The 16746-nt window shown below is 49.2% G+C and overlaps 2 protein-coding genes across 6 annotated transcripts in view; one reads left to right on the top strand and one right to left on the bottom strand.

Annotated features, from left to right (window-relative positions):
• The window catches only part of Ccdc65 (coiled-coil domain containing 65), a 15868-nt gene extending 7949 nt beyond the window's left edge, over positions 1–7919 (top strand). The window contains exons 3-8 of one of the 4 annotated variants that reach the window (XM_026782598.1): positions 1100–1269; positions 1914–2052; positions 3348–3545; positions 3698–3916; positions 5789–5941; positions 7845–7916. In XM_026782598.1, the coding sequence (XP_026638399.1) occupies positions 1100–1269; positions 1914–2052; positions 3348–3545; positions 3698–3916; positions 5789–5941; positions 7845–7886 (921 nt within the window). In that variant the 3' untranslated portion in view covers positions 7887–7916. Of the gene's footprint in view, positions 1–1099; positions 1270–1913; positions 2053–3347; positions 3546–3697; positions 3917–5788; positions 5942–6017; positions 6465–7844 lie in introns of those variants that run through there. The other 3 variants (XM_005353953.2, XM_026782599.1, XM_026782600.1) reach the window with 3 other exon arrangements.
• Positions 7792–14092, bottom strand: Fkbp11 (FK506 binding protein 11). 2 transcript variants are annotated; one of them, XM_005353951.3, is made up of 6 exons: positions 11028–14090; positions 10733–10798; positions 10251–10338; positions 9948–9981; positions 9582–9652; positions 7792–8023 (listed from the first exon to the last, which is right to left on the bottom strand). In XM_005353951.3, exons 1-6 carry the CDS (start codon positions 11202–11204, stop codon positions 7806–7808), a joined length of 654 nt encoding a protein of 217 aa, XP_005354008.1. In that variant the 5' UTR covers positions 11205–14090; the 3' UTR covers positions 7792–7805. The 2 variants fall into 2 exon arrangements, with proteins under 2 accessions (XP_005354008.1, XP_013204113.1); XM_013348659.2 differs by lacking the exon at positions 10733–10798 and having other exon boundaries at positions 11028–14092.
• Positions 14093–16746: the final 2654 nt, after the last annotated feature.

Raw genomic sequence — 16746 nt, 5'->3', positions numbered from 1 at the left:
CAGATGGTTGTGAGCCACCATGTGGTTGCCGGGAATTGAACTCAGTACCTTTGGAAGAGCAGGCAATGCTCTTAACCACTGAGCCATCTCTCCAGCCCACTTTACAGTTCTTTAGAAAAAAATTATTTTCATTTTATCTCTGTGTCTACATATATGTTAGGTGCACCATATACATGCAATGCCCACGAAAAGGGCATCAGATCCCCTGGAACTGGAGTTACAGGTGTGAACCTCCATGCAGGTGTTGGGAATCAAACCCTAGTCCTCTGGGAAAGCAGCCATCTCTCTAGTCCTTCCCAATGCTGTTTGTTTTTGTTTGTTTGTTTGTTTGTTTGTTTTTGTTTTTTTTCAGACAGGATCTTACGACATAGCCCCGACTGGCCTAGAAATCCTAGTCCTTGAATTCCAGATCTCCTCCTGTCTCTCTCCTGAGTGGTAGGAATAAAGGCATGTACCGCTAGGACTGCTTCCTACACTTCTAGGTCACTCTTGGTTTGCGTCAAGACTAAGTGGAAAGGGCTGGAGAGATGGCTCGTGTAGTTCTTTCAGAGGACCTGGGTACGAGTTCTAGTGCTCACATTAGACAACTCACAACTGCTGGTAGCTCTCATTCCAGGAAATCTGAGGGCCTCTGGCCTCTTGGGACACCTGCATAACAAACTTAGAAAGGCATGCACGCATATACACAAATAATAAATTAATCTTACTTTTTAAAGACTGAATGGGAGAGCCAGCATTCCTAAAACCATTAGGAAATAAGAGGAAAATGCCATTGTGCCATCCACCTAGCCAGATAGTTAAGTGTGCGTGCGTGCGTGCGTGTGCGTGTGTGCATGTAGGCCAGAGGTTGTCATTAAGCATCTTCCTTGCTTGCTCTCCACCTTATATTTTGAGATCGGAGCTCATTCATCAAATTGGGTAGGCTGGCTGGTCAGCAAGACCTAGGAGCCCCCTAACTCTACTCCCCCAAACCCAGGATTACAGGGATGCCACCACACCAGACTTCGTTCGTGGGTGCTGAGGACCCAGCCCCTCGAATCCATTTGTATTTTCTCGGGGATGCCGCTCGGCCAGAACGGTAATTCTCTTCCTCCTCTAGTCTCTGGCTAAGGACTTGACTGAAGCAGAGGAACAATACGCCCACGCTCTGCGCAGCCACTTACACAATGTTGACCAGCTCTTGACCCTGCAGCGACGCCGACTCAGCCTCCTGGAGGAAAGCTACAACATGGAACTAGATATCCTGACGAAAGAGTTTGAGACGGAACGGTAAGGGGCCAGAGTCCAGAGACTGGATCCCAGGAGTTCCCAGAGCCTATCCCTAGTACCTCCGAGCCTCCTCCCTAATCTAACCCCAGGCAGAGAGGCTCTTGAGTTCCTCGGAAATGAACTTGGCTTTAGTCTTAGAGTCTTAGCTTTCTTTGACCTCTGCCGGTACCTGTCTGTACCTCCTAATTTCAACTATCAGAATTCTATCCATCTAGCAGTAGATATGGATGGGAGAGAGATTCCACTGTGAACTTATGTAGATTTTTGGTTTTGTTTCATATGAAAGTATTACCTACTCAAAAATCAAAATATTCCTATTCTTTCTGGAAAAAAAAAAGAAAGTAAAAGAAAACATACACTAAAACCTTCCCTCCATGCCAGGTGCCTACAAGTTTGTCCCATCTATCGGGTTTTTTTGGTTTTTTTTTTTTTTTTTTTTTTTTTTTGGATTTTAAGCAGAGTCTCACTGTGTAGCCCTGGCTGGCTTGGAACACATTCTGTAGACCAGGCTGCCCTCTAACTCATAGGTATCCGCCCACCTCTGCCTCCCAAGTGCCAGGACTAAAGGAGTGTGCCACCACCCCTGCCCATTCATAGCTACGTTATTGTTGGACCTCATGCTATACCCATCACATCTCCTGTAGGAAGACAATCATTGACCAGCATGAGAAAGAGATCCACTACCTCCAGGATGTCTTCATGGCCATGGAGCAGAACTACGTCGATTCCGAGTATGAGAGCAAGCTAGAGTTCCAGAGTATGTGGGATGATCTGAAAAACAAGGTACAGGCGGAGGATGGAGGGACGGGGTCCGGAGAGACGGGCCGGACGAGAACTGCTCAGGGCAGTCAGAGCTAGATGAGCGCTCCAGAGCCAACGGTCAATAAAAGTCTCTGGCCACTGAGGTCCCCCATGCTTCTTTGTGATCTTGTGAAAACTGCTTGGGAACCAGGAATGTTCTAGAAGATTTTAAGAATGCATTTAAGGGGGAAAGAACAAAACAAACAAACAAAAAAACAAGCAAAAAACCACGACCACCAACAATTAAAAAAAAAACTAAGAGATCATCTGACTTCACCCTTTTGAGAGGTATAGACAAAGAAATAAAGGCCCACAGTAGCCACATGACCAGCTTGAATCCCACAGTCTGAATCGGTAGAAATTGATCCATAATTCTTTCCATCATAGACTTTGTAAATCTAGCTGACATGCAGAAGTTTGTGTTTAGGGTTCTTGGTTTAACTTTAATCAATCAACTTATATTTGAGACAGCTTCTTCCTTAGCTCAGGCTGACCTTGAACTCACTATGTGGTGGAGCATGACCTGGAACTGCTTTTTTACTTTTACCTTAAACTTGCGATCCTCCTGCCTCCACCTCCCGAGTAGGGTAATGGACATGTACCATCACATCCAGCCTGGGTCGATGGTAGGCAAGTATTCTACTCTAAGCTCCATCCCCAACCCTTGCTTTTAATTTAGCCAGTGATATACTTTACAGTTTGAATAATTTCCTACTTGTGAAAATTGAAAAGATTTCACATGAAAATCCAAACTATCAATTTTGCTTTAAAAAGTTACAAGATCTGAGCCAGGTGGTATAAAGGCGCATGTCTTTAATCCCAGCACTCTGGAGGCAGGAGGAGGAGGATCTCTCTCAAATTTGAGGCCAGCCTGGTCTACAGAGTTCCAGGGCTACACAGAGAAACCCTATCTCAGGAAGGAAAAAAAAAAGAAGTTGAGATTTGGAACACTGGGCCTCATTCTGTTTTTGTTTGGTTTGTTTTCTTTTTCAAGACAGGGTTTCTGTATAGCTTTGGAGCCTGCCCTAGAACTCTCTCGGTAGACCAGACTGGCCTTGAACTCACAGAGATGTGTCTCTTCTGCCTGGCTCCTCATGCTGTTTCTAATTGGCACCATTCTCATGGAGCTGGGCCCAGCCCCACGCTTTCCTGTCTGGGTCACAATGCCTCACACTAAACAACGCTCCTAACAGTTCCCGAGGGTAAGGCAGCTGGCGGGCATGAGCGGGCACTAAGAGGGTAGCTCTAAGCTTTTGGTATTGGGACACATTCCCTAGAATTTAGAAGAGAAGCACTTTCTTCGTCTACAACTGGAGAACATAGTGGAGGATCTGTGGAGAAGGTTCCAGGATGCACTCAAGAACTATACTGATGCCACGGAGGACCGGAAGATTGCCTTTGAGACTCTGAAGGTGAAGGACGAGAAAAGCTCCAAAGAGATTGAAATGCAGATGAAAAAAATCCAGAAGCTGCAGGTCAGTGCTCACTTGGAGATGCCAGGCCATTCAGTGTCCATCTGTCCATTGCCTTCCCAAATTCTTTTGGGTCTCTCACTGATTGGGTCAAGATGACGCTCTGTTCTTAGTCCTTCAACTGCCTTTGTCAATGGTCCCCACTGTCCCTCTAGGAGGCCATAGGTATCTTGAAAGGGAAGATCACAGCCCACAGCCGTGAAAGTGAATGGCAGAACCAGTGCATCCGCAATGACAAGGAGCTGGTCCACGTACAGCTGCGAAAACTGAAGGCCCAAAGGACCCAGGCTCGGGGAGTGTCCCAGGAGAACTTAGTCAAACTCACCCTGGAAAGTAATGCCACCCTCAAGGACCTGAAAAAGGTCGTGGAGAAGGTAAAAGGGACAAAACCAAGAAACCTGGCTGGGGGCAAAAGGGATTCAGGAAAGATGGGGCAGGGCTCCCTCCTCCCTCCTCTTTAAGTGGATATTTGTGTTAGCTTTCCTTCCTTCCTTCCTTCCTTCCTTCCTTCCTTCCTTCCTTCCTTCCTTCCTTCCTTCCTTTCTTTCTACTCCGTTCTCTTTTTTAAATGAACAGGGATTTTTCAGCTTCCCAAGTTGAGTCCCATTTTGCCTTGCACAGGGTCTTTTTCTCTGCGTGTCTGATGCATGAGGTTTCCTCTTCTCCAGCTGCTGATTCTGTCTGTGACTCTGCGGTTCCACAAGCTTGAGATTCTCTGCTGCTACCTGTTAGGGATATTTCTTTTTTTTTTTTTTTTTAAAGATTTTATTTATTGTGTATACAGTGTTCTGCCTCCATGTATGCCTGCAGGCCAGAAGAGGGCGCCAGACCCCATTACAGATGTTTGTGAGCCACCATGTGGTTGCTGGGAATTGAACTCAGGACCTTTGGAAGAGCAGCCAGTACTCTTAACCACTGAGCCATCTCTCCAGCCCAGGAATATTTCTTAGATGAGCCTCTCTGCCAATGCAAATAATTCCAATCAGACCAAATTAGATTGAATAAAAGATGCCCATGTTTAATGCAGTGCTCCCAGTGGCACTGGGAAAGCATGGCGAGGTGTGGGAGGAGACCATGCGAAACCCGAGACCACATGTACATTCTCTGGGGGGCAGTCTAAATAGCCTGTGGGAGTGGTCCTGACCTTCCCTGGGGAGGAGTCACCACTTGGCGGGCTTTCCCAGAGGTGGAATTCAGACCAAGGCAACTCCCAGGGGAGGGGGCTTGAAATGGCGTTCCTGCCCAGTATTCTGAAGATGGGTGCCAGGGGCTGGGACGAGGCCCCTGAATATTATACTACCTGATGTCTTTCAGGTTTTTCCTGCTTTTTAACTCTTTAACTAGCAGAGGAAACGAACCAGTTAGGACCCCTAGACTGTATTATTTCTAGACTGCATCATTTTGGGGGTTTGTCTCTGGATTTCTTACTGAAGACAGTGTCATTTGGGGACCTAACCTCTAGATTTCTTTTGAGGCCTACCAACTCATCAAGATGCTATTTTTCAGTCGTATGACAAGCTCCAAAGATACACACTGTCCCCAATGGCTGTCGTATGCTCTGGATCTTCACCATAGGTTAAGTTTCATTGCGGCTCCTTAGACAGACCTTCCTCTGAGGCCGGCCCCCCAGTCTTGACCTTTGGTCAGCTTGAAGCAGCTAAGAGCAGTGGTCATCACCCCTAAACACCCTAAGAGCAGTCAGGGTGACCTTTGAGACAGGTGATGAGAGACCAGAAGTTGGACAAACTCCCCATAGGAGAGGAAGAGCTACCACTGTGTAACAAAGGTGGTGGATTTTCAAGATGGCCACTTCTTCCTCAACTTCCTGAGAGAAAAGCCTGGCAGCTTTTGTCTCCCACTGCTAATGGGTTGGCTCAAGAAGTTCAAGGCCTGATCAGGACCCGTCTCACACATTTGCAGACCAACCAACCCTCCTATTTGACTTCAAACTGATCAAGCCTAAAGTAAGGAAGGAAGAAGCTTTAAAGCTTCTCAACCCCCAGGCCTCCAGAAGAGATGGGGCTCTCCAGCTTCCCAAGATCTCCCTCTGTGTGTCTGCGCATGTGTGTTTCCTCATCCCAGGAAAGAAGACGATGTGGTACCGAGGTACCGAGCTGTGCCGTGTGAGGATGTTAACTGCTGGGAGAGAGCTTGGCAAGATGGGCTTCCTGCTGCTGGAGCCGCTTTCCTGGACTCAAGCAGGGATCCATCTTGTTTTCCCTAACGCGCCTCTTCCTTCCCAACAGGGTGAAAAGATCCTTAAACTTGCTGAAATCTGTAGGAAATTTGAAACAGAGGAAGAAAAAGTCCTGCCTTTCTATTCCTCAGTCCTGACTCCCATGGAGCAGGAGGAAGTGGAGAGACAGAACCCGGAAGAGCTCACAGAGGAGCTGGCCAAGGTAAAGGATGGAGAGCATGGGGGCTGGGCAGCATTTGCTCAAGGGGACCACCACACCCCTTCCTCCTCTGCCTCAGGTTATGGCGGACTACTCAGGGATGCAGAACTTCTGGAAAAGGTACAATAAGGTGAAGCTGGAGGTGCTGAGCCTGCAGCACAGACGCGTGCAGCTGCTGGAGATCAGCGGGAAGCTGAAGGAGATGCTCAAACAGTACCTGGACGGTATCTCCGTGAGCGATGAGGTGCTGAGCCAGCTCAACCCGCTCTTCATAGTAAATCACAGGAGCAACCTGCCCCAGCTGTCCGCACCTGCCCAGGCAGGCGAGAGAGGCCCTCCAACCACCTACAATGTCATCGAAGCTGCCCACGTTGTCTCCCGTACCCTGTGATCCAAGGAACCCAAGACTTTTTTTGTGAAACCCGAGTGCTTTGGTATTACAAATTTAGTACTCCAGACAGTACTCTAGTCATTGACTGCCACTATGCCACGCAGTATAACCAATAAATTATTCTTTTTTAAATAATACAATTTTTTCATGATTTATTTTTAGTTTTATGTGCATTAGTGTTTTTCCTGCATGTGTATCTGTGCGAAGGTTGTCGGATCCCCTGGAACTGAGTTACAGACAGTTGTGAGCTGTCATGTGGGTGCTGGGAATTGAACCTGGGTCCTCTGGGAGAGCAACCAGTGCGGTTAACTGCTGAGCCATCTCTCCAGCCCTAACAAATTATTCTTTCAAAAGAATTTATAAGATCCTTTAAAAACAAAAACAAGGGCTGGAGAGATGGCTCAGAGGTTAAGAGCATTGCCTGCTCTTCCAAAGGTCCTGAGTTCAATTCCCAGCAACCACATGGTGGCTCACAAATCTCTGTAATGAGATCTGGTGCCCTCTTCTGGCCTGCAGGCATCCACACAGACAGAATATTATATACATAATAAATAAATATTTTAAAAACAAAAATTAGGGTCTCATGTAGGCCTCAAACTCCCTATGTAGCTGAGGATGACTTTGAACATCTGGTCCTCTTGCCTCTCTGGGATTACAGGCATGCACCTGTTTTATTGGTGCTGCGGATTGATCTCAGGGTTTTTTGCATTCTACCAACTGAGCCTTATTCTCAGTCCTTGTAAGATCTTTATTATCTTTGCCATATTCAAGGATACAAGGAACGTTCTGGTCCCAGAGAGAGAATGCCTAGAAATGGTTCCTCCTCCGCATCATGGCACCATGGGAGCCAAATATATACCCCAAGGGACCCAGAGGCAGATTCAAAACCAGTTTTTTGGGGTAAATTAGGACAGCAAGAACAGGCCAGAGGAAGAAGTGTGCTCCAAGGCCTCCAGCTACTCAACCACAGGCAAGATCCAGCTTCACAGTGCTCCTTTTTCTATCCAAGAAAGCAGCCTCACTGGGCGGGAACCAGAGGCAGGCGGAGCTCTGTGAGTTCAAAGCCAGCCTGGTCTATAAGAGCTAGTTTCAGGACTGGCTCCAAAGCTACAGAGAAACCCTGTCTCAAAAAACTGAAGAAAAAAAAGCAGCCTCGAAGCACTGGGTTAGCAGAGTGTTGGTGCATATCCATAGTTGCAGCCTAGCCAGGAGGCTTATGAGCCTGAGGCCAACTTGGGCTACAAATGCAAGGCCCCATCTTTGCACCAGAGATGGCTGAACAGGTGAAGCACTTGTTTCTCTACTTGGACGAGCTCAGTTCAGTCTCTGGGACCCAGCTACAGTTAGGAGAGAACCAACTTCAGAGTGCTGTCCGACCTCCATGTTCCAGCCCCCCGCCCCCCACACAGTAAAAAGTAAAGAAAAAGAGGTAGTAGAGTCAAGCGAAGAATACAAAGTTTTGTTAAAGATCACTATTTATTTCTTTTTACTCTTGTTTCGTTTCTCTTCTTTCAGCTTCTTTTTGGAGACTTTGGGTCTGCTGGCCTTTCTGTATAGGTGATACCCGATCAGACCCAGGAGTGCCGGCACCATAGCTATGCCTACCAGAGGCAAAAAGCGCTTCAGCAGCTTTTGCCAGTAGTTGGCTGGAAACAATGCAATCAACTCCACATCAAACTGGACCACTGCATCCGCTGGAGAGGCAGAGGAGGGGGTATTAGAAGCTGCACCACTGCATGCGCTGGGGAAGAAGGGGGTGGGGGAGGGGTTGGAAGCTGCACCACTGCATCCACTGGGGAAGAGGGTGGGAGAGGAGTTGGAAGCTGCACCACTGCATGCTCTGGGGAAGAAGGGGGTGGGGGAGGGGTTGGAAGCTGCACCACTGCATCCACTGGAGAGGCAGGGAGGGTGTGGAAAATTGCTGTGATGTATCCAGAGCTCTGAATTGGGATTAAATCAGGGTAGGCTGTAGAAAATAACTGATTCTGGCAATCTGAAATGTGGAGCTGGGCTCCCTCAGAAAAGGCAGAAGAGGGCTAGGAGCAGGCTGAGGACACTCGTGTTGACCTTAACTACAACTAAAATGTGGCTCGGAATCAATGACAGCACAGGAAATCTGTGCATGGGAAACTTGCAGGTTCTTTCACATTTACAAGTGAGCATTAGTTTGTTATTTAAAGATTTTATTTTATGGATATGAGTAGCTTGCCTGATGTATGTCTGTGCACCATGTAGCATAAGGAGAGGGGGGTCACTTTCCCCGGGAACTACTACAGATTAAGTGAGCCACCACATGGGTGCTGGGAACTGAACCTGGGTCCTCAAGTGCAGCCAGCGCTCTTAATGGCTGAGTGTCTGTCTGGCCCCACAAGTGAGCATTTACATGTGTTGAGACTCCTCTGTACCAAATGGATCCCATTTCCAGATAGCCACATGGATAGGGTTTTGCAGAGCTATAATTAACTGGAATAAAAGCAGATGTCCTTAAAAATCCCAGCCACTGATGAGCACAAACAATACGATTCTTAGAGGAGTTTCAAAGAAGGGCTGGAAAACAGGAGGGACGCGTTTGAGGGGGACAGGAGTCAGACAGTTTCAGATGAAGCAAACAAGCAACATGGGAGTGGGGAGAGTTTTGCTAAGAGTTTGTTTTTTTTTTTTGATGTGTTTTATTTTTGAGACTGGATCTCACTCTGTAGCCTCAGTTGTCCTGGAATTCACTATGTAGACCAGGCTGGGGCTCAAACCCACGGAGATCCACCTGCCTCTGCATTCTGTGGAGCAGATCACATTTTACCTAGTGGAGCACATGTTCCAATGCAAAGCAAGAGGTACCTATCGGAAAATCTGTCTGATCTCCGCCCTTCAGAACAAGTATCAGTAGTAGTACCTGAAGGTGAGTTCTAGGAACCAGCCACCAGGGCCACCTCCTTACCCGCTCTACGTGAGGGCCCTGAAGGTCACCCTTTGGTTTGTTTTGGGTTTTAGTGTTCTGGGATAAGTATTGTAGGCAGCAAGACCCACGTGGCTCAAGAAGGTGCCAAAGGTCACCAGCTGCCTAAAGTCAAGCCAGGTGGCCCTAACAGATTGTCTGTAGCCTCTATTGGAGAGATTGGGTGGGTCAGAAGGAGAGGGTCCCAGCTACTTCTTTCCTCAAATTTGATCTGGACTTTCTCAAGTTCTAGACAGAGCAGTACACGTGGCTCTCGGGGCTCCGTCTTGACGGTCGGGAGAAAAGACCTACTCAATTACCTGGGATGGTTGGCGGGTACCCTCGCTTTCCATAGGCCAAGTGAGAAGGGATGACTGCTCTTCGCTTCTCTCTGAGGGAAGGAACGAGCCGCAGGCAGGAGAGGTGAGCTGGCAACCTTGGCCCAGCACCACCAGAAGCTCCTCCCACCTCAGATAGTGGCATCAAAATGTGAATTTTTCCACCTAACAGGTTGACCAGTAAAGGTACCAATCACCCTACACAACTGCATTCCCCCCAAAACCCGACAGGTGCCCTCAGGGGTCCAGTGTGAAGTCAGGACCCCTTTATTCTATGATGTCCTCCTCCTGGAGACGTGGGATGGCAGAGAAAGGGGCAGTCAGGCCCGCCCCTGTCCAGATACTCACCCCACACACATGTCCAGAAGGCTCTGCTCCAGACCTTGAGGAAGAAGACGCAACTGAACTGGAGGCTACACACCACCCAAGAAGAAAATCAAAGACACCCCATTGCCCTTCCTCAAGCGAGCTTTACTCCACTTCTTAAACTGTTAGCCCCCAGTGATGTGTGGGTCAAGAAGAGACTTTGAACCCAAGGTAGCTGAAGATTCTTAGTGTCTTACCCATTCTAGGATCCTTTCCAGCTTACCTCCGCCGTTCAAGACACTAAGCAAGGGCTTAGGTTAGAAAGCAAAGGCGCAGGTGACATACCTGGAATCACCTGCTTTTGGCCAAGTTCTATCACCAGAGGATCTCTAGACAGGGAGGTATCAATAATGCGTCCGTCTACCAAGCTGCCCTAAAGACAAAGAGCAAGAACTGACCCGTCTATCCTCCCAGCAGGCCACACACAGTGGGACCGCCTGCTGGGATGGCGGCCACTCTCGTAACTGCTTTGCATCCTGTCCCCCTTCCCACCCCCACCCTCATGGAGCAAAAAGGAAGAGGAAGCCCCGAAGGGCCGACACTTCTTGGAGATCTCTCCACCCTTCACTTCTCAGTGCTGGAAAGTAACTGGCGGGAAAACAGGGAAGAGAAAGAAGCAGGCAAGGGCACCTTCCACTCCCGCCCCCACGTGCTAGCGGACCCTAAGTTCTCTCGCACAGCTTGCCACGTGTCCAAGCCAAAGCTGACGTGTTTCATTCGGGCGCCGCCCCCTCCCAGACCACGCCCCGGCCCCCCAGGCCCCTCACCGTGTAGTGGATGTGGAGTGTGTCTCCAAAGGCAGCGGATTCTGTACACGATTCTGGGGGCTGTACCTATGATCGGACTACAAGGGTCAAAGCTGCTCCTCCTAAAACCCTGTTACCACATCGAGACCCAGCACCTTCTCCCCCAACTCAGTTCCATCACTTCTTCTCCTCTTCGTTCACAGGTTCATTTAGAGCCCCCCCCCCCCGTGCTCTCCCACGATCCCTTAGCCTTGAAGGGTGGCGGGGAAGCGGGGGGAGAGGGAGGGTTTGGGGGGTGGCGCCGCAGTCTCCTCACCAGGGTCTCCACTTGGAGGGTCCGGACAGGACTTTCGGTTTCTGGCCCAGCCTCAGCTCGGCACACCGACCCATTGAGCAGCAGCAGCAGCAGCAGCTGGAGCGGCCAGAGCAAGGGGCGCAGGGACATGACCAGACCTGGTTGGGGTACCGGGGCACCAGGACAGGCTGTGCGCATGCAGGCGACCAGGATCCTCAGCTCCAGGCCAGACTGGTATGGGCGGGTCGCAAGGAGCGAGCTCCTCCTCCCCCTGCTTGTCCCCACCTCCTAGAGGGAAGAAGCCAGCATTCCCGTACGCTGTGATCCGAGGTTGCGAATTCTGACCCATCTGTTGGCCTTTCAGTCCTATGACGAGGGTCATGTGATAGCACCTATTTGCCATTTCATTACCCACTGTAAAGGGGGCGTTAGTCTCTAACCTTCGAATCACGGGAGGCACAATTATTCCCATTTTACAGCTAAGGAACCTGCCCAAGGAGGTCATCATGCCAACTGGTGACCGACAGGATTCAAGCACAAGACTGCATTTGTTCTCGTTTCTTCTAAGATATGTTCCCTCCCCTAAGCTGGCAGAGGCAGGTGTCCAAGACAGCCAACTCTTCACCTCTCCTGGTTGTTCTGCCCTCGGTTACGTTCAGAAAGGCTCTGTCCTGGAGTCACTGACCTTTTCCTTCCTGTTTTCCCTCAACACCCTTTCCGTAACAGCACCGTGCTGCCGTCTTGTGTTTGTGCGAGGGCTTCAGTTTTTAGAAGGGGTTCTAGTAATTTTAGGCGGTCTTGCCAGTCTCCCTTTTCATGATTCAAACCCTTCCTGAAAACTTAAGCTGTGGTACCTAGATCCCGGTCATTCCAAAGCTGTCGTGGGGTTGTTCCATACCATGCTCAGGCCGTTTCTTGGTTCGTGCTTCTCTTTAGCACTGATATTAGACACAACTGCACCTGTGTGGCAAGCCCCTCAGCCAACACACACTTCCTCGTATTTGGAACTACCTGCCCTTCCTGCCCTGCCCTTTCTGAAGGCTCTCCTGGAACAACCTGCCTGACACATAAATGGATATTAAATGTTATCAGATTTCCCTGCTTCTGGACTATGGTCTGGCTTCAGACAAGTCTACTCTGTGTGTTCTCAGCTCGGTGCCCCCTTACCTGTTCTAGGCCCTCCAGGATGTCAGCTCTTTCCAAGTCCTAACTCTCCTAGTTAAGCGTCTTAAGTGTTCTCCCATGTAGTTACTGTACATGACTTCTCTCTCTTGCTTCCGTCAAGGAGTCAGCACACAGACGACAAGGACAAAGTAGGACATGCCTAGAGCCCCTAGGTACCAGCTGCATGACACTGGACAAGCTTTTTGACTTTTCAAACCGATTCTTGTAACCTGGCGTCAAAGCAAAGTTGCCTTAGACCCCCTTTTAAAAATCCATTTATTTCCAGCACGTGTTCACAGGCAGGCATGTGTCACGACACGTATGGAGAAGTACTCGTGCCATGTGTTTACACAAAGGTGGGTGCCACGGTATGTGTGGCGTCAGAAGACTTGGGGAGGGAGCGCTGTTCCACTGCATCAGGTCCCATGCAGAACTCAGGTGGTCTGGCATCTCACCAGCTTAGCCTTGAACTCCAGTCCCTCTACCTCCCAAATGCTGGCATTACAAACATTCAAACCACACCTAGCCAAATGTTTTATTTTTAATAAATTGTTGAACTATTAGATGAAAAATCACTGAAATCTCTAACTACTTTGAAAATTCCTAAGACAAATATATAAGCTTCAATTTACGAAGTAAAACAGCACATGTGATGTGAACTCGTATTTTAACTCCTCCCCAAATATGTGCACGTTTAGAAAAAGAGCAAGGGCTGGGCTGGGGCTGCAGCTCAGTAGTGTTTGGTTGGTATGCACAAAACCCTGGGTTCAACAGCATTGCAGTCACTGGGCTTGGTGGCAGGCAATACAGCTGTAATGCCAGCACTTGGGAGGAGGGGGCAGGTTTAGAAGTCCAAGTCACCGTCAGCTACCTGAGTTCACAGGCCAGCTGGGACACACAAGACCCTCCTTCCATTTCCCTTTGCTGCCCTGCCCCCTTTTGAGCGGGAGTGTGAGCCATTCACTGTGGATCTGCACCCTGCCAAGAGGCAGTGTCAGCAGTGCTAGGGTTTCTGCTGTGAGACAGACTATGTGGTCCTGGCTGGCCTGGAAACCACATCGATCTGCCTGCCTCTGCCTCTGCCTCTTGAGTGGGAAAAGCCATATGCTGCCCCACCTGGCTGAGACTCTGCCTCTTAAAAAATAAAAATAAAAGGAACCCAAAGGATGCACCAAAAATTGGTTGAAGATGGGTAGGCTTTCTGATGGGAGTGGGAAGAGCGAAGAAACAGGTACAACATGCTGTCCTACCAAATGTATGCCCAATATCTGTGCATGCGCACGTACTATCTAGACCACTGACAATAAGAACTGCTTGGTTCTAAGAATAAAATACACAAGTGAACAGGATCTGAATCACTGTAAGATGGTGGTTCTCAGGCTTCCTGATGCTGCAACCTTTAACACAGCTCCTCATGTTGTGTGACTCCGACCATAAAATCATTTCATTGCTACTTCCTAACTTTAATATCTGATACGCAGTTACCACAACACACAGGTTGAGAACTGCTGATTTAAGAGCCTGTAGAGGCTATTTCACGACTGCTACCAAAGCCAATGGAGCCCTGGTAGAAGACTAAAAAAGACCCTGAAAAGGTCATGAACTCTGTAGTGAGACTTGAGCCAAATCTTAAAGTAGTACTTGTTTTGCTTTTTAAGAGTCTCAGGTTGTTTTTTGGAGCCCAGGTTGGACTCAAACTGTTAGGAAACCAAGGCTGACCTTGAACTCCAGCTCCTCTTGCTGTCACCTGTAAGTACTAAGATTATACTAAGTGTTTAATCTAGGGTAAGGTAGGTTATAACAAGCAAGCACTGTACCACCTGAACTACGTCCTTAGCCCCTTAATATGGATTTCTTTTTTTTTTTTTTTTTTTTGGTTTTTCGAGACAGGGTTTCTCTGTGGCTTTGGAGCCTGTCCTGGAACTAGCTCTTGTAGACTAGGCTAGCCTCGAACTCACAGAGATCCGCCTGCCTCTGTCTCCCGAGTGCTGGGATTAAAGGCATGCGCCACCACCGCCCGGCTTAATATGGATTTCTAAGTGAGAAAAGAGGGTTAAAGGCAAAGGGCCGGATGTCTGGAGGGAATGCACCGGCCAGAGGAGCTAAAGCCAAGTAGACAGGCAAGTGGAGGGAAAGTAGGAGAACCTTGAGTGTGGAAGACAGGGGGAAGGCTCAGTGTCTGAGCACAGCTGTCCAGCACAGCACTGGGCAGGGGCACACAGGCTGTCTAGGTGCTAAGGCTCTGTAAGGCACAGGGTTGGAGGGAGGTGGGGAGGGGGAGCGAAGGCAGTAGCCCACCGAGGGGCGTGGACAGGTGATGCACCTTGAATCTCTGAAGAGACTGGCAGAGACAAACACTCTATGGATCAAGTTCCAGGCCAGCAGGCCCAAGAATGAGAACCTGCCACCTGCACCACCCCCAAAAAAATACTCCACTGAGGGCAACTTAATCAACACCCCAGGAAGGGTCAGGGAAGAATCACTTCCGTTGGACTGAGAAGGAACTTGAATTGTGATTCTGAGAAAGGCAGGAAAGCTGCCTAGTGGAAAACCACACCGGGAAATGCCTGAGCCTTGAAGTGTCCAGAGTCCGCTCACCCACACCGCAGCCAGGTGTAAGCAGGGCACTGCTTCCCACAATTCCCTCTGCTGCTGGGCATTCAGCTCACCCACACCGCAGCCAGGTGTAAGCAGGGCACTGCTTCCCACAGCCCCTCTGACACTGGGGACTGAATCACATCCTTACTGTGTTGTTTTTTCTGGTGCTGTGGATGGAACCTCCGAAGCGCATGCTCTACTGGCCCTTTAGGTACGGTTTATACGCAGAACCATCCAAGAGTGATGGTCATACCCAGACCCTGTGGAGCACTCTCCATCCCTCATCCATGCAAGGATGACCAAGTCAGAACACGTATTCCCCCTTACCTGCAACCTGTAGCAGTACGGTCGTTTATGCTGCATTTGGAAACCAGAGTAAATTTCTGCCCACAAGCTCAGTCTTCTAACCCTTAAGTGCCTGTATTCGACCCTGACCTAGGACAGTCCTTGCCAAGATGGTTGTTGATCGTCTGCAGCACCAGGGATTAAATCCAGGGCCGCTTAGCAAGTGACCAATCAGTAAGCTACACCCAGCTCTGTCCAAAATAAACAGAATGGAGGAGTGGGGGGAGGGGCACAGGTAAAAGCAGTTCAAAACCTTCTGCCTGTCCTACCAGCTAGCTCTCAGGAAGGAGGCCTATGAGGGCTGAGTGGGAGGAAGCTCGGTCCACACACAGGGTACAGCCATTTCACCTTCACTCTCACAACCAGCTTAGAAGCCCAGGGTGACACACACAAGCACTTACCTTCCAGCTTTCCCAGGCAACCGTCCAGACCCTCACTGCCGTTACCATGTTCAAGGTTTCCACTTCCTTGGCCCTACCCCTCTCTGCACCTCTCATGAACTCAGGGTCATTCTCACCCCTTCCAGCAATTAGGGTCAGGAAACCCAGTTAGAAAAACTGCGGAGGAAGGAAAGTATTTGGCTCCTGCCATTCCCCAGTGACCAGTGACCTCTCCAGCTACCATGTTAGAGAGTGAACCAAAGATGGTGCTCAGTGCTATGACAGCCTGCCCTGTGATGACCAGCAGGAAAGGAGGGGCATCCTCCTTGGCCAGTCCCTAGATTTCAAAAGATTCCAGAGCTTCCTCAAGTAGACGTCCAGCTCCCCTGAATACAGTGGTTTAACTCATCTTAAACAAACACCGTAACACAGAGAAAGGAAGACATTTCTGCTCACTCTCTAATCTAACTGAACGTGTGTGCTTGAACTGGAGGTAGATGCAGCAGCCCCCACAAACTTCAAGCACTACACCACAAGGATAAGAAACACATCCCTGTGAAGGGGACAGCTCTGCCTTTCACCCCACCCAGGCTGGTCTAAGCCCATTCCTCCAAATTCATTTTGGAAGCTGCCTTACCCAGATTGTTCTGAAGTAGTATCACTTGGGTCTAGGTCCTTTGCCAGATTATGAACATACAAGCCATGGGAGACTATCTGGCCTGAGGTTCCCTCCCCTCACCCTGTATCCCCTCAGAGCTGATAGGTTGGGCAAGAGCAAGAGGGCTCCTCTACCTCCCTTGAGTCTGAGTGATTACGGGACAGGAAAGAACCCGCTTCTCCAAGTTTTTCTGGTATCACCAAGTATGTCGTTCAACTGAACTGCTTTTTAGTATTTACTTTTTTGAGGGAGGAGAGGGGGGACAAGACAAACATAGACCAGGCTGCCCTCAAACTTTCAGAGATCCTCCTCCCTCTGCTTTCTGCGTGCTGGGACTACAGGCAAGCACCCCCACACCCAGCTTCTATTATTACTATCCTATGAAAAATTACCGCTGAGGCTAGGCTCACAGGCACACGCTGGGAATCCAGCCGTTGGGGAACAAAGGCAGGAGGAGGGTTACAAATGTGAAGTCAGCAAGCCACACTGTGGTGACCATGATTTTAACCTCAGCATTCAGGAGACAGAGACAGGTGGCTCTCTGTGAGTTGTAGGCCAGTCTGACCTACAGAGCGAGTTTCCAGGAAAGCCAAGG

Source organism: Microtus ochrogaster, chromosome 15 (assembly GCF_000317375.1).
Source record: "Microtus ochrogaster isolate Prairie Vole_2 chromosome 15, MicOch1.0, whole genome shotgun sequence".
Taxonomy (NCBI): Eukaryota; Metazoa; Chordata; class Mammalia; order Rodentia; family Cricetidae; genus Microtus; species Microtus ochrogaster.
This window is presented reverse-complemented; position numbering and strand designations above follow the sequence as displayed.

Coding starts and splice junctions, on each gene's coding strand:
- Fkbp11 (XM_005353951.3), bottom strand. CDS start 11,204: ATGCGCACAGCCTGTCCTGGTGCCCCGGTACCCCAACCAGGTCTGGTC. Junction 9,653..9,947: donor CTTCTGGACATGTGTGTGGG/GTGAGTATCTGG, acceptor TCCTTCCCTCAG/AGAGAAGCGAAGAGCAGTCA. Junction 8,024..9,581: donor GTACCCGCCAACCATCCCAG/GTAATTGAGTAG, acceptor CTGCCTCTCCAG/CGGATGCAGTGGTCCAGTTT.